Below are 20,731 nucleotides of genomic sequence, written 5' to 3'. Positions count from 1 at the left end.
TGAGATGGCTGGCAGCCTCTGCTGCGCTTGGACAGAAGGTGAGATCAAGTATAAAATAATTAAAAAAAAAAAAAAATTCGTGGTGCGGTGCGACGCCTGTCGGTCAAATATGCACAACATAAAAACATGAAGGTAAAAAATTGCACTAAAAAAGAATAAAAGAAAAAAAAATTCTTCGATTAGAAAAGCGCCAGAAAACAAGGACAACAGGAAGAATAGACGAAACGATGCGCTGTTGTCCTTGTTTTCTGGCGCTTTTCTAATCTAAGATAAACCAACTTGCCCAACTCAACATTCTTTTACAGAAAAAATTCACTCTGCACTGCGGCACCTGGCAGGGCGGCCCAGATCCGAAAGAAAGTTCGTCATTGTATTGTTAATCTGTCGCAGGCGGACAGCATGGTCTTCTTGGGGGTTGGCGGCCTCAGGGTTTGGGTGGTGGTTGATGTAGTAGCTCAAGGCGTCTGAAAGAAAATTGGATCAATAGTTACTAGTTAGAAGTAATGTAAGACCCGCATAAAATCAGAGTTCTTTTTTTTCATATTTTGCCATGTAAAATTTGCGGCTCGTATTATACGCGGGTCCCAACAATTTTCAGCTTCAATGAGGCGCGATCTAACGCAGTTTGACATAGTTTCGGTTTCAAAGCAATATGGTGTTCAAAATAGCTATCATCCCCATTAAAGGGTTAGGGAAACGAAATTCCAGTGCTTATTTTCTAGCTTGAATGTGTTGCATGTTGCACCCTAACCTCAAAAACACCAGTCTTCCGTTGAAAGGCACAAGAAAACTAAATCTAAAGCTAAATAAACAATCTTTCAATGTGCACCTGGTGGATGCATGCGGAGCCTATTTGGGAGCTAATCTGACAATGTTGGGGAACTTGCTACGTACTCGTAACATAGCAGATTCCCTCGGAGCAGCGCCGCCCTTTGGAATTTCAACATTTTCCCTTTTAGCTTACCACCTAGCTCAACTCACATATTGCGTATTGTACCAAATGGTCGAAGGAGACAGAAAGGAAGGACTCCCCTCTTTCTTGGACCCTCGTTCGTGCAACCGGAAACAGCCGTTCTCCCCACAGAAGATTAGCCAGTCCCTCAAAACACAAATGTTACTTTCCCCACCCCGTTCAGCCCTAAGCTGACAGTGTTGTGGAAGCTACGTCCTCCATGGGCCAGTCACATGCTCGGTTGTAACGCACCGACGCTATTGACACCACCACAACTCTGACAATGCCACCAAGGGCAAAGCTCATAACCACGCCTGCCTTGCTACTCCATGGACGCGAGAAATCTTTTCTTTCTGTTTTTGTTTGCACCGGATATCCCGACGCATCGCGCTCTCCATTCGCTTCTCTTCGAGCGCTTGCTCGAGTGCACCGTTTGGAATGAACAATATAGCCAGTCATTCAAAATACAAACGTGTAATTATCATTTACGGTTATTATCCGTCATGCTTGACTCATTTCCAAACGAAATCTGAATATTTAAATTTTTGTTTCCGTACCCCTTTAAAATAGCAATGTCCGAGGTGCCACCATCTTCCGCAGTCAGGCTAGTTTTCGGGCCCGACGGTCCGAAAGCAACACTCTGCTGCCTTCAAAAGAAAAGTCATTTTGGTTGTGGAAGACATCGGCAACAGTGCTGCCGGATGACAATTCGCCATAAATGAAGGCAGCATCACCCGATGAGACGACAAACGCAAGCTGAACGCGTGCAACGAAACGAGAAGCTTTAGAGGCCCAATGAATGGAGTGTTCGCCGACGTCGAGGCACATCTCAGCGACTTTGTGAAAGAGCAATGTAAATGGCACCTTGCTGTAAACATCGAGCTGCTGCATGAGAAGGCGAGAGAACTTTGGCAAGCCGACCCCCCACTGTGTTGCTTGCTCTATTCGCCGCGCCAAGTTTTCACTGCATCGCCAAGTTTCACGCTCGTCTCTCGCCCTTTCAAGATGTGCGGGATTTCAGATGCACTTGACGGCACCGAAGCTGAAGACGACTGCCTTTGGGAAGAGGCGTCGAACAAGGAGTCTCATGGAAGTGATGACAGTGGTTGAGGTTTGATTACGACACAAATAAACATTTTTCTTAAAGGACACATGCAAAGGAAAAAAACATTTCTTGTAAACAGGCTAGATGGAAAAAGAATATTATAAAACGAATTTAAAACAAAGAAAAAAAATTTAGCTTTATTTACGGCACAAAACGAATTTGTATCTGGCGCTCGCGGGTCAAAGTCACGCTGCCGCCGCCGCACGCTGAGCGTTGTGCGACGCCGCTTCAACGCGTTTCTCCGCATCACCGTCTCTGCACAGCACACAGGTCTATCACGTCGGCTTATGCTTTTCCAGGGATTTCCTTTGGGCTGTAGAAGTTTACTTATTAACCTTACTTTTTTGTTATACTTCAAACAAAGATGAGTAAGTTACTTTTAGAGGCCATAGGAAGCTTCCGAAAGAGCACAAGCACCACGTGATAAATATGGGCCAGTCACGTGATAAGTAAGGGCCATTGTTCCGCGGCGCCAACTATAAATTCGTATAGCGCCGTAAATATAGCTCTAAAAATTTTTTTTCTTCGTTGGACTCTCAATTTGTTGTGTGCCACATGCAAAATTGGGAAAAAAAATTACGAATGTACCTCACTGCTTGAATCCAAATGAAACCGGCCGCCGGTCTTTCAAAGTTCGAAGAACTTCGAACTTTCACCCTAAAAGTTCGAGTTCGAACTTTTGACTTTTCTGGAATCAAAAGTTCGACAATTTTCGAATTCTTTAGATTAATAAGTTCGAAAGTTCGAAAATTATCGACTTTCTCAGCGTAGAAAGTTCGAAAGGGTTTGAACCTTTTAGTGCAAGAACCTCGAAAGTTCGAAAATAATCGAATTTTTTAGTCTATCAAGTTCGAAAGTTCGACAAGCATCGAATTTTGCTGCGTCATAAGTTCGAAAAGCATCGAACTTCTCAGTTTAATAAGTTCGAAAATTTGACTTCGGTCGAATTTGTCCATATGGGAAGTTCGAAAATTCGAAATCGTTCGAACCGCTTGATTCGATCATCGAAACTTCGATTCGAAAAAAGTTCGCGACATCCCTATTAAAAACCCTGAATTTTGATACTGCCAGTTGCACAAACCAGACTGGTTTTTATATTTTCCTGGAATCCTTGGACAAGTTGTGTTTTCCTCTTCTATTTTGATTCAAACTTTTGTTCGTAAATGTCGCAGAAAGGTGTCTTCCTCCCCTCATCAGAAAAACGAGGTAGCCTCCCCATTATACAAGCTCTTGATGCTGGTGGCAGATTGAAGACAGAACAACAAAGTTTTGTTCAAGCATTTGAGAGTGCACATGATAAACACTATTCAAAAGCCACCTCTGCATCACATATCTAAATTCTGAAGATACACCAAAACACATAGCTTACTTTTTACTGCGGCCACCTTCCTTGGTGTGAGTGCTTGCTTTGCTGCGGCTCCAAGTTTGGCCAGGCGACGGCTGGCTTGGCCTGTCACGCTTCTTTGCCGCAGCTCTTCGATGGACCAGATGCACCGCATGAGATCTTTAGTGAATCTCTGGTCACTTGGCAGTTTCAAAAGGTGGGTCATTTTTGTTTCGGAGAGGTAGACATCGTCTCCCAGATGAATCTGTGACAAAAGGCACGCAATAATAAGGAAGGATTCTATGAAGAAAGCAGGATTTTGCAGAAATCATTTCGTAATATTGGTCGGTTTCAGGACATGCAATGCTTTAGTCACTCTAATGTTAAGGCCCGTTCACACGCTTGCAACCTCTTAGAACCGAGTGCCTTGGAACCTCTTAATCTCTCTTACGACAAGAGGCAGTCCAGCATATTTTCTACTTCTCTTGTGCATTATCCTTTCTTTCTTGGCTCGAAAAACGTTTGTCAACGTTATAAACGAGCCTGGTATTACAAACATTTGACCTCGGAAATCCAAAACCTCCGCTCTTGTGAAATGCAGTTCCAGAGTCACCGCATAGGTGTCACCAGCATGCCAGTGTGCTCTCTTGTCTTAAGTAATTTTAAGAGGTTTCAACAGGTCTCATGTCTCTTGGTCGTACTCGATTGCAAGTGTATGAAACGGCCTCAAGTAACCAAAACACATGATGTCAGTTCAGTCCTCTCTGAACTTTAGTGCTTATATATTAGTCACCGATGTGCACAGAGGGATTGGAATACTGATTAGTGCGCCAAGCGCTGCGAAGAGGAGAAATCTCGAGTCATGACAGATGCATGCGGCACCTGCCGCGGAGAGAACGCCGAGAATGTCAACACATCGCACTTCTCGTAAGAGAGAGCAGTAGCTATGCTGATCATTGCAAGGCATTTCCTCAGCAGATGCACGGAGTGCTGGCTGATTCTCCCCTTACAAGGACAATGAAAAAAAAAATGTAAACCAGTCACTTACATTCCCTTGCCTGACTTCATAGAGTGGTCGCAGTGGACCCTGGACAGCTGCATTCAGCTGGTGTGCTGTCCATGAAATATAAAAGTGTGTGCACTGATGAGATGAAATGGTTAGCTTGATTTTAGGCAGAATTTACAGAAACTCCCTAAGGATTCACAAGTACTTGACAAAGCATAAGTACAGCCTGTTCAAGGCGAACTCCATTCAACCTAAAATTTTGGGATTACGACGAACCCACATAGGAAAGGACTACAGTAAAACCTCGTTATAACAAAATGGGATAGAACAAACTAATGGATATAACAAAGCAATCATAATTCCCCTTGCTTGCTAATAGCGGAAAGAAATGGACATTGGCTATAACAAACTAATGGTTATAACAAAATAATTATGACCGCTCCTTCAACTTTGTTATAACGAGGTTTCACTGTATACTGTAAGTGGGGACAACTTTCTGCGGCTATGAAGTTAGGGGGGCACTAAAGGAGGTTTCTGAGGTTGTTTTGGTGATAACTCACTTTAGAGCTCTAGGCAGCCAAAAAATTACAAAAGCATGATCATGCGCAACCTGACCGAACGACACACGGTGCTCAACAGCTAATCACAACTGCTCGCTTCCCACATGTATTTACCATGTATGTTAGTGTCCCAAATTAGCACTTCCTACGGCACCAGAAATTTGAATGACAGCATTCCGACTAACAAAAAAGCAGCAAAAACTCGTCATCGCTCGCCAGCGCTAACAATATCGCGCTTTGTACCCAACTGCTTTCTATGAGAAAACAAACGCTGATATCAATACAGTATAGACCACTTGCAACGTAACCGCTTATAGTGCAGGACCGGGTATAACGCGGCTTTTTTAAACCACCGGTTCGCCTCCCATAGAACTCCATGTATTTACATACCGCTTAAAATGCAGGCGCGCAAAGGGAAATACCGGTTATAGTGCGGTTTTTGGAACAGCGCGCCGACTGACCGGCGCTGCGAGCACGCTTCCCTGTGCGACAAGCCGCAAGCGGCACTCGCAGGGCAAGGAGATTGCTCGAAGAAGCGAAGAGAGGCTTCAGTTGCCATAGCGACGGAGGGACGCACGCATGTGTCGTTCACGTGCGTGCGTCCCTCCGCTGCGTTGGAAACAAACAACCTCAACGAGAGACCAATCGCAGGTCAAGGAGAAGTGTTCGCGCGCGTTGCATGCTGGTCGCGGACCGGCTGCTTCTATCCGCAAACATGGCGTCGGTGGTGATCGTCGACATAGACGGCATGGTAGAAGCTCATCGTTCCGCGTAAAAGCGCTATCCTTGACTGTGAATTTTCGTTGTGTGTCGCTATGATAACCCAGCACGTACTAGAAGGGAAGATCCACCTACTCGTGCGGCGATGTTGTGGTGGCACTCTCAAGACGGCAGAAACGCCCATGTCGTCGTGTTTGTTTACTTCGACTACAGTGGTGCTTTCTAAGCATTTGTGTTTTCGAACATCGTCCGGATTTCTTATTTGGAGCATTTCATGCCTGTGCTCAAGTTGAAGGTATTACTGGCGCGTACCGTATAAAGGATGCGAATTTTCCTGCGTTTTCATCGCCGGAGAAAAGTGATTATGGTTAGCAATCCTGAACGCTCGCAACGTCCGTCCGCAACCCGCGACGCGTTAAAAGGCTGCGCCAGGCAAAAGTCACTAATTTCTTTCAAAATGTGTGACACACTTGAGAGAGAAGTGTACTAGCCTGGTGAAATAAAGACTTTCCTCAAACTAAGCTTAATTTTTCATCTAACATAAAATAAATTCTTTTACAAAGGTAAGTTGTCTGATGGCATGTATTTTGGCCTGAAAAATTGATGTTTCGGTTACAGTGCGGTACCGCTTATAGTGCGGATTTTTGCGACTCCCGCGACATACGTTATATGCGGTCTACACTGTACAATCATCAGACTTTGATGGCTCGGTTTACCAAGATTTCCAGCTTCGCCATGAACAGGACGTTGAGGAAGAGCCGCTGGTGGGGCAGGGTGTTGGTCCAGAGGAGGTGCTGCCACAGGGATGGGAGCGGGGCGATCCAAAAGGGGGACAGCTGCAGGGGCAGGAACGGGCTCTTGATCCAAAGGGGGGGCTGGAACGTTGTGTTGATCCATAGGGGGGGCTGCTGCAGGGGCGGGGGCATTGTGTTGATCCATCGGGGGGACAGCTACAGTGGCGGGAGCAGGGTGCTGAGGCAGAGAGGGTGCCGCTGCAGGAATGGGAGAAGCAAGGAGTAGAGCTGCCATTGACACGAGACCAAGGGAGGCAGCTGATGCTAGAGCACGCGGAAAAGATGGAGACCTATTCATTAATTTCGATCATTTAAACAAGCTCCTGGCTTTGAAGAACCTCAGCATCTTTAGAATGCCTGAAAACTGTATAGCTGAAAGATGCTTTATGGCCTTTACTGATTTAGCCTCCAACATCCAAAAGCGTGGCCTTTAATCTTCCCTGCGACATCAGAATGTCAGTAACCCAGACTTACCAGAGTGCGACACAGAAGCAAGATCAGACCCATGGCGGCTGTTCGAAGCATGACGACCTAAAAAGTAAATACAATAATTGGTTCCTGGCTTTGCAAAACCTCAATATCTTTAGAATGCCTGAAAACTGTATAGCTGAAAGATGCTTTGTGGCCTTTACTGATTTAGCCTCCAACATCCAAAAGCGTGGCCCTTAATCTTCCCTGCGACATCAGAATGTCAGTAACCCAGACTTACCCGAGTGCGACGTAGAAGCAAGATCAGACCCATGGCGGCTGTTCGAAGCATGACGACCTAAAAAGTAAATACAATTATTGGCTCCTGGCTTTGCAGAACCTCAATATCTTTAGAATGCCTGAAAACTTTCTAGCTGAAAGATGCTTTATGGCCTTTGCCGATTTAGCCTCCAACATCTAAAAGCGTGACCTTTAATCTTCCCCGCGGCATTAGAATGTCAGTAATCCAGACTTACCCAAGTGGGACGTAGAAGCAAGATCAGACCCATCGAGAATGTTCGAAGCTTGATGACCTAAGGAGTAAATACAATTATTGGCTCCTGGCTTTGCAGACCCTCAATATCTTTAAAATGCTTTCTAGCCGAAAGATGCTCTATGGCCTTTACCGATTTTGCCTCCAACATTCAAAAGCATGGCCTTTAATCTTGCCCATGACATTAGAATGTCAGTGATCTAGACTTACCCGAGTGTGATGTAGAAGCAAGATCAAAGCCATCGCGGCCGTTTGAAGCTCGACGACCTGAAAAGGAAATACAATTATTGATTAGCGCATGAAAAGACATGCTCTGAAGAGCAATTTACCAAGGGACACTGCAGCTCCGTTCTGTGAAGCCTTCTTACGGGCCACTTCTGCAAAAAATGGAAGTAGAAGCAATGGAAACACTGTTACACAAACAAAATCCATAAAACAGGGGTAGGACAGAAAAAAAAAATTATTTTGGAGTAATTTTTGGACGAGGAAAATTTGCGTTTTGCAGCAGCTTAGGACCAAAATATCCCACATTTCAGAACAGAAAGCATTGAAAACGCAGCTTTGATTATGGCCACTGCGCCCCAAATAAGTGAGCTCGACCACTGCACTGGAAACGCTGACCATCACGGTAAGTTCAAAATGGCATCACCGTCCATATTTGCAAATAGGTTAAAAAAAGCATCAATATTATGCAGTAAAACCCAGCAGAAAACAATGATTTGGGAAAATGTAACCATTAAAGGGGCTATGACGGATAGATTATTCTTGATATGGAATGCTCATAGGCTACTTAGTAGATACACCAATTGTGCTATTTTTAGAGCTCTGGTAATTGCAATAATCGGTTTATAAATTTTTATCATTTTCATCTGGCGACCAGGCAACACTGCACAAGTTACTCACACCCATGGCGTCCATAAACCACATGATCATGAACGCTCTCTCATTCAAGGCGCCCCCATGATCGCCCAAGCTCTCCCTCGCCGCGGCACAATCAAAACCGCTCACGCAGCACGGTAACCGACACGCTATTCTTGCTCTCGGCCCCGGCCCGTTCACCTTCCACCCTGCATGTGCCTGCGAGACATTCTAGGACGACGGTGACCACGCCGAGTTCGTCCATAACTCGCATCTCTGGAGCTGGTCGCCAGCGGGTTGCAGTCAAAATGAACAGCTTCCAACGTCTCTTGATAGCAATCACCCTCATTGCTGCTGCGGTCAATGTCGAACACTTTGACAAGGCGAGCAGCAATGCCGTAATCGTCACAGACCGTATGCTTGAAAAGCGGAAGGTAAACGAGGAAGCTGAAGCTCGAGACGCCATGAGAGCCAAGTCTGTGAGCTTGCGCAAGGGGACGCCGCGTGGGAGGCTGGTGAAGTCACCAGCCTCCCAGCCAGGGTGGCATTTTGAAATAGGGCGGGTCCGAGGGACCCGCATATAAATCGATTCATCCACGAAACTAACGCGCCACTCTCAAAACAAACTTAGGAGGATTATAGAAACATACAATGGGTCCTAACAGTACAGTTATCTCATTTTATTTTTGGCATGTCATAACCCCCTAAAGGTGTATCCACACGACGGACCAAAGTGCTGTTTCGGTCCGCGGGCCGCGCATCACGTGATCTTACGTCACCGGTTTTCGAGGTCCGCCGGCGGTCCGCGGACCGCGCTTCTGAGAAATGCCAAGTGACTTTTTTCGCCCGAACCTTGGCGGCGGACCGCGGCGTTTTTAGTATAATTGAAGTGCCAAGTCTGGCAACAAGCTGACTTTTGTTGTTTGGACTGGAATCCAAATCCAAAGTCGTTTTCTTTTGGCGCCAACTGGTGAAGACGAAGAAGACCAACCTTTTGTTGTGCTTCGATGGCGGTATGGTGTGACGATGCAACTTTTTACTTAATCGCGCTCGTGGAGCAATTCCCCGCTCTGTGGGACAATAGATGCATGCCCTTTCCGGTTCACTTAAGTCCTCCACGTCCTCAATAGTCAACGCCAGGGCCACCGCGGCCAAACGTCTCTTTCGTTCAACCTCCATCTTGGCTCCTTACAAATAGCCTCAAAGCAGCTCGCTGCATGCGTTTGGCGGAGCTGTGAGATCGAGGGTTAGTCTGGCCCGTTCGCTCTGTCAATCTCTTTTGGTCCGCCGTGTGGATGCTCATTTCAGCCGGGCGGTCCGCGGGCCGCGCATCACGTGATCAATCGGTCCGCGGCCCGGTCCGTCGTGTGGATACACTTTAAGGGATGTCGAACCGAAATCTGGATTCCACAAAACATACAGCAAAAGCGTGCAATGGGATGCTACAAACACCAAAACATCACTCATCAGCAATATCTCTAACAAATGACTGTATTTAAAAAAAAAAAAAGGCGTACTTGACAGAAATGTTTACGTCTCTTTTCTCTGAGGAGAGGCAACGGCCCTCGCGTCTTCACCTCGCCACCTTGAGGGGGCGAAGCGAAGAGAGGAGGAAACAAGATATCTTCACGTCACGCGCCTCGTCGGCCTGGTTCAATCTCGGCCTCTTTTTCCAAAAATATGGCCGTTCATTCGAGATATCGCCCAACGAGTAATGTTGTAGTGATTGTAGCGTCCAGACCTACATCTGCATTTTTTTTGTTTTTTTTTTTTAATCCAAATTTTGGTTTACGATCCCTTAAATGATATTGAGGAATTTCAGATGAATTTTATATCGGACTGAGTTTGATGGTCATACTAATGCAGAATTTCAAATTATAGTTCTGCATTTCTTTAAATAAGCATTTGACACAATTAAGACGAAAGAGTGTCTAAGAGAGCAAATAGTTCAAAGCCGATTGGGCTAACCCAAATACTGCCCGCACCTCGCTGCTCCTAACACGGCAATGCAAGGCAGCAAAGCCCACCAAGCATGAAGGCCGTGACAGTGTGCACAGTGGTTAAGAGATAGGCAAGAAACGATTTGTAATTTCCCCCAAGTGCCCTGGCGCACATCCGACCAATAGACGATTTGCTATTTTCCCAAGCGCCCTGGCCCGCGCGCGAGGAATGGTGGGGAGACTGTCCCTCGCCTGGCCGCCCTGCCTTGAGATCGCATTGCCTCCTCTTAATCCTCTGTTTTTCAATTCCATTACTTACTTTTATCTATTCAAGCATATTTTTTTACGGCTTCTAAGTGTTTTTATTCTCATAGTATTTGTGTCTTTATTTTTCCTTTTTCGACGAGAGTGCCAACGGACAACACGCCGCTTCGCGCGTCGTTCCCCAGGTGAGTACTACCGTTGCCACTGATTCCTATCGCGCTGTTCATTATAATTCAATTTGACCCGCATGCAGTCGAGAGGAGCCATTTATGAACACCCGCGTGCATGTCATAGAGATAGGCAGAGGTCTGAATCAACAATCGCGACGCGAGAGCCCAGTACGCTGTGATTTGGCCGCCCGCACTCGCTCCGTTGACTCGGACTGTAGCGTGTGCCTTCGAGTGCCGCTTGCTTGACCAAGATACAGCACGCCGCTTTGTCGCCGCGGATCATTTGCCCGAATGCCTGCGAAACCGTAACACCATTCAGCATATCAAACGCTGCGGCGCCTGACAACTGCATGCAGTTGTCAGCACTTGAAAAAGGGTGTTTGCAACTGAAAACCGCTTAGCCTTAGCATATAGATCAGGGGTGGCCAAGCTGCGGCTCCCGAGCCGCATGCGGCTCTTCGCGTGTTAAAGTACGGCTCGCAACTCCCTCCCCTGTTCCCCCCCCCCCTAAAAAGAGAAATGGAACGCGTTTTAAATCGAAAGACAGGTTGCGGGATTGTAGTCTTGTGCTACTGCTACCTTACGTACAGAGGGACTGCTTTTGACTCGGATAGATTAAAAGTAGTTCGAGTTCCGTTTATTTGTCTGAACAAAAGCCCCCCCCCCCCCCCCCCCCCTACCCCCCCTTGCGGCTCTTGGAAGTTTCGTGGTTTTGTTTACGGCTCTTAGGCCGGGTCAGCCTGGCCACCTCTGATATAGATTAAGAAGGCATACCATAAGCGCCTGACAACTGCTGCAGTTGTCAGGCGCCGCAACGTTGCGTATGCCTCAGCTTCGCAAACGTTCGGACAAATTATTCGCGGCGACAAAGCGGCATGCTTATGTTGGTCAAGTAAGCGGCACTAGAAGGCATACGTTACAGTGCGAGTCAACGGAGCAAGCGCGGGCAGTCAAATCACAGCGCACCCGGCTCTCGCGTCGCGATTGTTGATTAAGAGCTCTGCCTACCCCTATGACATGTGCGCGGGTATTAATAAACTGCTCCCCTCAGCTGCACGCGGGTCAAATTGAACCAAAATAAGCAGCTAACAGCACGAAAGGAATCGGTAGCAACGGTAGTACTCACCCGAGGAACGACGCGCGAAGCGACATGTTGTCCTGTCGGCACTCCCGTCGAAAAAGGCAAAATAAAGGCACCAATACTATATATTTACAAGAAATATTGCACGCAGAAGAGAATAGAACCACTTAGAAACAATAAAAAAATACACTGGAATAGATAAAATTAGGTAATGGAATCGAAACACAGAGGATTAAGAGGAGGCAAGCGACAAGGCAATGCGATCTCAAGGCAGAGCGGCCAGGCGAGGGACAATCTCTCCCATAATCCCTCGCGTGCGGGCCAGGGCACTTGGGGGATTTTGCAAAAGGTCTATTGTGGGAACAGCGTTTTCGTATGCCCAGTCCCCCGGCTGCTCTTCGATCAGATTGCCTTCCGTCGCCGTGCATGTCCTCTTTATCTTCGTTATTTAGCGTTAATTCTTTCTTTTCACATAATCTAGTTCATTATTTTCTTTTATATGTGTACTTATTTCGTTCTCCATGCCGTATTTTCCGTGCAAGATTCGCTCTTGTGTGTACATTTTGTCGCTTTCAAAACGAGTGTTGAGGGACGCCAGGCTGCTTCTGAAGCGAGTATTACTGTTTTCACCATGCACTATCCCACCATTAGCTCACTTATCTACCTGCATGCAATCACCAGACAATAGTTTCACAAACCAGTGAACATGTCACCACTGAAAAACAAAACCGCAATTGCAAAGCGAAGGCAACAGTGCTTGGATTTGGCCGTTTGCGCTCGCTGTGTGAAATGTGAACATATGACATCAGACTACTGTTTGCGTGCCCAATATGGAAGAGGCTGCTTTGTCATCACGAATAGTGCATTTGCACGATCCTTTCCTGGCTTGCCGCAGTTGCGATCTGATGGCCATGTCTGGACTGCGATTTTCGTAAACAGTCGTATCTTCACCAAAACACACCTCAGGAGCAGCGAAAGAGGCGGTTTGGCGTCCATCAATGCCCACGTCGAAAACGACAGAAAAAACATGCAAGAGCAAATCGTACACAAAAAATACAGTAGGCAGAACGAAATAAGTACACTTATAATCACGAAAAAAAGACTGAGTCAACAAACACCGTTCCCACAAATCCTAGGACGCACGCCGTGGCATCTGGGAAAATGACATTGTCTATTCGGTTGTCGCAAAACTCTCAATGGTGCAATACACTGTGCCGAGCCTCCAGATGCGTGCGACGAGTTTAGGCACATGCGCAGGAGATGTATAATGTCTGCAGCAAAGAAAGAAACCCAATTCAAGTTAAATGTTTCACTAGCATTTGTTGCCGGCTCATTTTCGTTATTTACTTCAAATGTCTCCTACCAAAAGGCAGGCATGTTTCTAGTTAGGGACAACATTTCTTGCAATATCACAAACGATGAGGACATACGCACGACTATGACGCTCGTGCCCATAGCTTTTGACTGCATTGCCAAGAAAGACGGTCCCCGAGTGCTCACTCGCCGCATCTTCCCTGGTGCTGGGGAATTTGGCACAGTCTAGTGGCAAAGCTGTCACACCCCTGATAAGACCGGTTCAAAGAAGCATACCAATCTTGTCCAGAAGGGGAAGGCCTAGCCGCCTGCTGTATTCCTTTTCCTCTCTCAAGCGCTTTCGAAGTTGGACAATGACTGCATTTTTTTGACGAAGTGAATTAGTCTCTTCATCACTCTCGCTGCTCTCTGACCTCGTTCTCTGAAATGAGAATAGCAATAAGTGGGTTCTATGAGCGCATAAAAATTGTTTATTTAATTTTCTACTTATAGAGAACGTTAATTATTCCCAGGCTTTTTCACCTTGGAGGTTTCTGTCCTGTTGGAGTTGTAGTCTTCGCACAATTTCTTTTGAGCAATAAGCTGTGCTTGTTTTCCGTTCTTTGGGTTTTTTGACGACGTCTGTGCACCCAATGGAAAATATTACGCCAATTACATTATTGTTTCCTAAAGGTTGACAAACAACTAGCACTTTGTGCCATGCAGAACACCCTTCTCCAATGTCCTTCTCTCTCATCTACTTGCACAATGTAGCCTAAAACAGTACGATGAGCCGATGCACAGGCTCCGAAATTTCTATTTCGTGAAATTCTATAAAAGGTGTCTTCAAACTTATGCCTCGATTTATTCACAACATCTGTAGTCAAGACAGTCTATGAAATATTTTAGCTCTATGCTCCGTTCCATACATAGCGTGCAACGCAGTCAAAGCTAGTGCACCGGTTTGCACTGCCGACCATTCGTACGTTTGCCCCATAAGATTGTGCTGCCCCTGTAAAAAAGAACAAAGTAAAAAAATGTGCATCTTCGGAGCTAGTAACTGATAGCGGCGTTACAATTTAGACGAAACACCAATATATTTTTTTCTTTTCTTTTTCAATAAAAAGGAAAAGATAATGTTAACTACTTTAAATTGTTTTCCGTTTTCATTGGTGCGGCAGCCACTTCGGGCTTTTGGGTTGTGCGGCTGGCCCCTGCCTCGCCGGTTTTGAGAACAGTCTTACACAGCAAGCCCAAGTACCTCTCCTGCTTGGTTATTTTCAAAGATTCGTTGTGCGGAGATCTCGAAAGAGTGCGAGCAGGTGAGCGCCAATGTGTACATGAGTACAAGAACAATTTTCCCAGAGACGTGTCAGTCCGTGAAGCCCTGGAGACTGTCAGTAACGACACCGGAGCGTGCGGCCATACTGTCGCAAAGTGCAAGGCACAGTGTCTATCTGGCAAGGTGGCATTTCCGAAGCGAAGACCTTGCAACGCGAGTTTTGAGCACGTGGACCGTGTTGTGAACTGCCTTCAGTTATGTCTGGTGTTAAAATCGGCCTTATGGCTTCAAAGTGAAACAAGCCTTAAGAAGGAACCGCGCCGGTGATGAATAGTGCCTAAGGCTCAGTTTGCTTGCAGGACCTTAAGGCCCGTTCACATTCTTTCAACCGAGTATGACCGAGAGAGATGAGATCTGTTAAAACTTCTTAAAATGTTAAGGACGAGGGAACACACTGGCATTTTGGCGCCATCTATGCGGTGACCCTGGAACTGCGTTTCACAAGAGCAAAGGCTTTGCGGGATTTCTAAGGTCAAATGTGCGTAATACCTATAAGAACGGCTCGTTTATAACGTTGACAAAAGCTTTTTGGGCCAAGAAAGAAAGGATAATGCGAGGGAGAAATAGAAAACATGCCCGACCGCCAAGTTTACACTTGTACCCAATGGATGGCACCAGTGTGTCCTCTTGTTGTAATAGATATTAAGAGGTTCTAACAAAACCCGATTCTAAGAGGCCACAAGAGTGTGAACGGGCCTTTAACCTTGGTTGGCTAGGCAGACAATGCCCGTGGCTGCATTTAGGTGCGTCTGGTTTCTTCTGCCTAAAGGCCCGTTCACACTCTTGCAACCGAGTACGACCGAGAAAGACCAGACCAATTTTTAAGCCTCTTGCGACCTCTTAGGACCGGATGCACTGTAGTGGAGCTGGTCCTAAGAGGTCGCAAGAGGCTTAAAAACCGGTCTGGTCTCTGTCGGTCGTACTCGGTTGCAAGAGTGTAAACGAAACTTTAGGGACCGTAACCTTGGTTGGCTAAGTGGACGACGCATGTGCCCGTGGCTGCATTCCGAGGCCCCTGCTTTCCTTGAAAAGAAAACAACACTTGACCCTGACCTCGAGTGCCATGTGGTGTGTACGCGTCTATTGTGAATCACTCTCAGTTCATGGGGCGCCGGCACCAGAGCAGCGAGAAACTGCCGTCTGGATGACTTCCATACACCAGCGCCAGCATTCCAACTCTTAAGAAAACTTGGATGAAGTCGCATCCCAGTATTCGTTATATAAAGGCCCGTCCACTGCACTCTCAAGGTACTCTCAGATTTTCACGGTATCATGTAAATAAACGGTTTAAGCAGACACCCTGGATCTCAACCATTCTTACGTTTTAATGGGGCCGGCACTAGGTTCAAGCGGAACACCAACCCCTAGTCTACCCCCTTATAAATAAAAAGAAACAAGAAAAGAGGAACTGACCTATGCACTTCCGCAATGCACACAATCATGCACAAAAATTATGTAAAAAAAAAAACAAATCTTACACGTTAAGTGGATTTGAGGTACCGCCACCGAGACGTCGGTATCGCCAGAGCAGCGCCTTTTACAGTACGTCCCCGAAACGCGTAGAGTAACACATTTTTTAAATATTTTTTCATGTGCACTACTTCAGTACCTTTCCCAGCTTTGTACGCTATGTATGAAACGGAGTATAGTGAAAATCTAGGAGGCAGTAGGCAAGTTCTACCACGCAGTCCTGATGTTGGGCCGAGACCTAAACAAATATCAAAAAATTTGATTTGTAAGCTATGACTAATCAAGGCAGGAGTGACAGGCGGTACGCTACAAACTCCCTGACATCACTTGTACAGCAATATTTCAAAGGGATGGCCGTATTTTGGGAATGAAAGGGAGCAATTCAACAAGGCTGACGGGACATACTCTCGTCATGATTCTTCATTCCCTCTCCTCTTCGCTAAGTTGCCTTGAGAAAGTGAACCGAAGCGAGGAGAAAAGTGAGGCCGCTTCTCATTCTAAACTGTTCTGTGAGAATTGTGCCGCTCTTTGTCCTAATTACAGCCATCCGTCTGCAAGTGCTGCTGTGGGACGAATATTTCAGACACGAGCCTAATGTACTGCATTTGGGACAAGATGCTTGAAAAAAGTGCAATTAGTCAATACGTAATAATAATAAAAAAAAATTTCACTTAAAAAAATAAAAATCTGGAAACTTAGAATTTTACATATAAGCCAACTACCGAGTCTGCTCGGCTGGCTCAGAACAGATGCAGTGAGCAGCATTGGTGGCGTATGCAGCGCGTTGTCTGCTACTGAAGCTTAAGCGCGAAACACATGTACGACGGAACCGTCCGATCTGACGTCCGACCACGCAATACGACGGTCGGAGGCGAGGGTTTTCAAAGCTCTCCGATGCTACGAAAACCCTCGCTCCCAAAGTCATTCCGGCAGTCCGCACGTCGGATCGGACGGTTTCGTCGTACATGTGTTTCATGCTTTACTGCGTCTGCACTGAGCTTCCCGTTGCCCCAGCAGCTGTCAAAACGCGGAGCACCGTCCATCCATCAGTGAGTTCCCCCTAACAGTAGGTAGCTATATACATTCCTACTGGCAAAGGCTTGCTGTATCAGCAAGCTTTTGCCAGTAGGTGGCACATTTCCATGTGCCAGCAGGCACATGGAAATTAAGCTATTTGAAACATGAACTTGCCTTCTGCATGGAGTCTCCAACTCCACCTTCAGGGAGGTTGTTGAGAATCCTTGGCACTGCTACTCTTGCCTTCTGCATTTTTTGGATGAGAAGTTCAACTGTCCCTGCGAAGATTGTGGGTAACGTGCCAAACCATAGCATTACTTTTGAAAATTAGAACAAGCAATAACGCACATCACATCGCCTCGCACTAGTGGAGAACATGAAAGCTTCTTATGTTCTGATTTCAAAACGTCTTAAGATGGAGTGACTCCATTTTTAGCACACCAGCTTACGGAGCGTTTACTCGACTAGCATAGGTGTCTAATAGCGAGTTCGTTTCACACGCACTGGCGCTGTTCGAGTTCTCTCCCAGAATGCATCGCACTCGCAGAGTGTTGCACGGAGAACTGGAATCAAACAAACTCGCCAGATGCACCGAGTGCAGAAAACCAAGTCCAGAAAACTGATGCTGTCGCCATCTATGTCATGGAAAAGGTACCAACCTCAAACCGAAAATAGTGTTTTTCTGTTCGGAGTCATGGGTGGAAATGCGAGAGTGCAGTCGCTACCAACGTTTATCTACAAACGTTGGTCGCTGCAACCTGTAGTTTATCATTTCGTCGTTTACCCTGAGACTGGGGGGTCTCAGGGTAAACGACGAAATGGTTGACTTCCACCAGCTAGCCTGTACTTTGACTCTTTTCTATAGTTTATATTTGCGATGACTTCAAGCAACTGGGCTGTCGTAAAGATGGTTACAGACGGCGTAAATTTCCGCAGCCAGCTGTCTACAAAGCGGCTGGTTGCGATCTCTTTATAGCCGCTTACACTGAAGAAAACTGATGATGCTGTCCGAGCAGAAGCTTGACCCATTTGAGCATGGTATCATACGTGAACCACTGAAAGGGTACGGCTTAAAAACTTGTCTCTTGGAATATCCAGCAAAACTTTTCGTGGGACTTTCGATTTCGATCATCATTACAGGTGAATCAGATATCAGCCGTGGTGAGGCGTCGAGAAAGAGCTTTCTCGAACAAAATACGACGGGGTACCTTAGCTTACGTAGGTAAATGTTAAACATTTGTCGACAAAACACGAGTTTTGTCGACAAATGTTCAATTTTTCACCCGCGCACGGATGGTGATAAACATATCGAGGGCCGCTGATGCGTCTGTTCTGAGCATTTCTTTACACACCGGTATATTTCAGCGTCTGTACGGCAACGGAGCGACTTAAAACCTGCAAATAAAGCACGGTTTGTCAGTTGCTTCCTTCATGAAGTAGCAGACGCTTACAATTCAAGCTCGCATTTGATTCCTTTGCCCGCGGGACCCGATTTCTATCAAAAAATCTTCTTTTTTTTCCTTTCGGTTCCGCGACACATCGTAGCAGACGAGTCCTCGTCGTCTGCTCATCGCTCCTCGCCGGAGCGAGGCATGACGGGATTGCATTTTGGCGCACTCACGATTTCCTCGGTGCAGCGAGTCCATGCACGCGTGGGGTGTTGGCGCTGAAACGAACTCTTAAGCGCGAAACACACGTACGACGAAACCGTCCGATCCGACGTCCGACCGCGCAATACGACGGTCGGAGGCGAGGGTTTTCAACGCTCTCCGATGCTACGGAAACCCTCGCCCCCAAGGTCATTCCGGCAGTCCGCACGTCGGATCGGACGGTTTCGTCGTACATGTGTTTCGCGCTATAGAGTGCAACCACTCGCGGAGTGCCGGCTGAAACGAACCCGCTCCACGTTGCGAGTGGGCACGCGTGGGCACGAGTGCCGTGAAACCAACTCGCTATAAAACATTTCATGCGTGACGCTCATGGGTGGCGCTTCACCTTTGTTTTTGTTCCTCGAATGCAGCCTTCACACTAAAAAAGTACAGTACATGCATTCGTAACACCCGTTTTCAAATAGCCCGAATTACAGCTTTTGTGAAACCATGTGCCTTCACTGCGCAAGTACTTGAACGATGGGGGCATTTGTTAGAAGTAAGGCGCACTTGTTCGTGCCCGGCCGCCCTGCTCCACGTGCGTATTAGCTCACACAAAAATCTCCAGAACCGACGATTCCTGAGCATGGTATCTTAAAAAAGGTATCACACGAATACACATACCTCCAAGCATCTCCACCGTCGCTTCGTAGTAGCCTTCTTCCCCTCCTTTCTCAGAGATCCAGAACGCTTCAAGCTTTTGTTTTGGGTTGCAGTCTTGATCATCCCTAGGCCTAAACTTCTTTATCATCGAGATCGGCATAACCAGTCGGCCACCGTCGGTAAACTTTACAAATGCGTACATCGCCCAACGGACGCCCACAACACCCGCGACGCAAAAAAACCGAGCGTACGGGCGGTCGAGGTCCAGCCGTCCACCTCTAACGGTCGAGCAATGATGGGGACGCGGGCAAGCAACGATAAAGCAATTATGGCGACGCAGACGGTCAAACGCAGGCACGCAAGAGACGACAGAAAGCGCGCGCAAGACAGGGACTGGGCTTGGCTAGGCTGCGCCCACTGGCTGCGCCTGTATGAATAGACAAATAAACAAAATTGACTTATTTTTATATTGGACGGTAGCTCGCGCCACCTAGGTTTTAAGAGACGAAAGCAGTTTTTTTTTGGCCTCTAACTTTTTATTTTGGTTTTGGTAAGTCTTGACATTTTGGCATCTTGCTGGAACTACGTTTTACTATACTCCGTTCCACCATCAGTCCAAGCGCAGTGGACGCCACCAGCTATACCAGCCTATCCAGCGCCGGGAGAAAATCGCGTGACCTGCCGGTTGGGCAGAGCGGCCCAGGGAGCTCAAGGTCACATGACACTCTCTCTACGCGGGATTGGCTTCGATGGCTCCTAGCGTCCGCTGCGCTCGGACTGAAGGTTAAACGGAGTATAGTTCTATTTTATTTTTCCGGTGTAAGAAACCGGGTTCCGATTGCTCACAAACACCTAGAACGTAGTCAATCCAAGTCTCATTGACTATGGTCTCCATTATCCTTTCAACAGGTGGCGCCAAGTTCTTTGTCTGTTAAGTTTTAGCTGCAATGGAAAGCTCACCGGGTGCCAAGCGTCGGAAATGTTACTTGGCAGAGAGTGAGCCTTTTGTGATGCCTAGATCAACGCAATATTTTCACAGTACAAGGGATGCTCAGGACCCTGGAGACCCCCCTCATGACGTGCTCACCCCGTTAACTCGAGTTCCCCAAGCACTAAAATCCGCTGGGAATAATTCTGATGACGAGGACTGCCATTCCGAAGAATCCGAATTGAGCACAGATGCCGAACGCGAGCGTTCGGAATCGTTAAATGCTAGCGACGAGAACTACGATGTTCAAGACGACGTCGTGAACTCTGGTGAGGACTATGGAGATGATGATGACGAGATGAATGGAAATGACCCTGTACCACAGCCCTTGCTCGAACACCTTCTGTCGTCCTGTTTCAATCAGTTCGGGACGGAGACACTTCCCCATTCTACGACGACAAAAGCCGGCGCCATCGCCATGATAATGGCCCACGTCGTATCGCAGGGCATGACGTGGTCGGGCCTCGATTCTTTGCTCGTGCTCATCAATGCCCTGTTTGGAAGGCAAGTCGTGCCGCAAAGCAAATATGCTTTCCGCAAGCTTTGGTCAGCAACGACGCAAAACTTGGTTCGCCACTACTACCTTTGTGAGGGCTGTGGAGCAGTTCTGGAAGACGCAGAGACTGCAGCCAGC

At 47.0% G+C, this 20,731-nt stretch overlaps 1 protein-coding gene across 3 annotated transcripts; it reads right to left on the bottom strand.

Moving 5' to 3' along the window:
* Positions 1 to 228: 228 nt before the first annotated feature.
* Positions 229 to 19,650, bottom strand: LOC120840790. 3 transcript variants are annotated; one of them, XM_040211506.3, is made up of 9 exons: positions 7,752 to 8,011; positions 7,633 to 7,689; positions 7,406 to 7,462; positions 7,171 to 7,227; positions 6,936 to 6,992; positions 6,384 to 6,659; positions 4,430 to 4,494; positions 3,427 to 3,646; positions 229 to 464 (listed from the first exon to the last, which is right to left on the bottom strand). In XM_040211506.3, the coding sequence occupies exons 1-9, from the start codon at positions 7,951 to 7,953 to the stop codon at positions 313 to 315; spliced, it is 1,143 nt and encodes a 380-aa protein (XP_040067440.3). In that variant the 5' UTR covers positions 7,954 to 8,011; the 3' UTR covers positions 229 to 312. The 3 variants fall into 3 exon arrangements, with proteins under 3 accessions (XP_040067440.3, XP_040067441.3, XP_040067442.1); XM_040211507.3 differs by lacking the exon at positions 6,936 to 6,992; XM_040211508.3 differs by lacking the exons at positions 229 to 464; positions 3,427 to 3,646; positions 4,430 to 4,494 and adding exons at positions 17,032 to 17,135; positions 19,131 to 19,650 and having other exon boundaries at positions 6,433 to 6,659; positions 7,752 to 7,799.
* Positions 19,651 to 20,731: the final 1,081 nt, after the last annotated feature.

Source organism: Ixodes scapularis, unplaced genomic scaffold (assembly GCF_016920785.2).
Source record: "Ixodes scapularis isolate PalLabHiFi unplaced genomic scaffold, ASM1692078v2 PGA_scaffold2__306_contigs__length_199485367, whole genome shotgun sequence".
Taxonomy (NCBI): Eukaryota; Metazoa; Arthropoda; class Arachnida; order Ixodida; family Ixodidae; genus Ixodes; species Ixodes scapularis.
The sequence above is the reverse complement of the archived record's forward strand: the minus strand, read 5'-3'. Positions and strand labels throughout refer to the sequence as shown.

Bases quoted from the DNA above. Each gene is read 5' to 3' on its own strand.
- LOC120840790 (XM_040211506.3), bottom strand. From the start codon at position 7,953: ATGTGGGATATTTTGGTCCTAAGCTGCTGCAAAACGCAAATTTTCCTC. The intron at 7,463-7,632 runs GTAAGTCTAGAT...TTTACTCCTTAG, and splicing joins TGCTTCTACATCACACTCGG to GTCATCAAGCTTCGAACATT. The intron at 3,647-4,429 runs GTAAGTGACTGG...CTTTTGTCACAG, and splicing joins ATGAAGTCAGGCAAGGGAAT to ATTCATCTGGGAGACGATGT.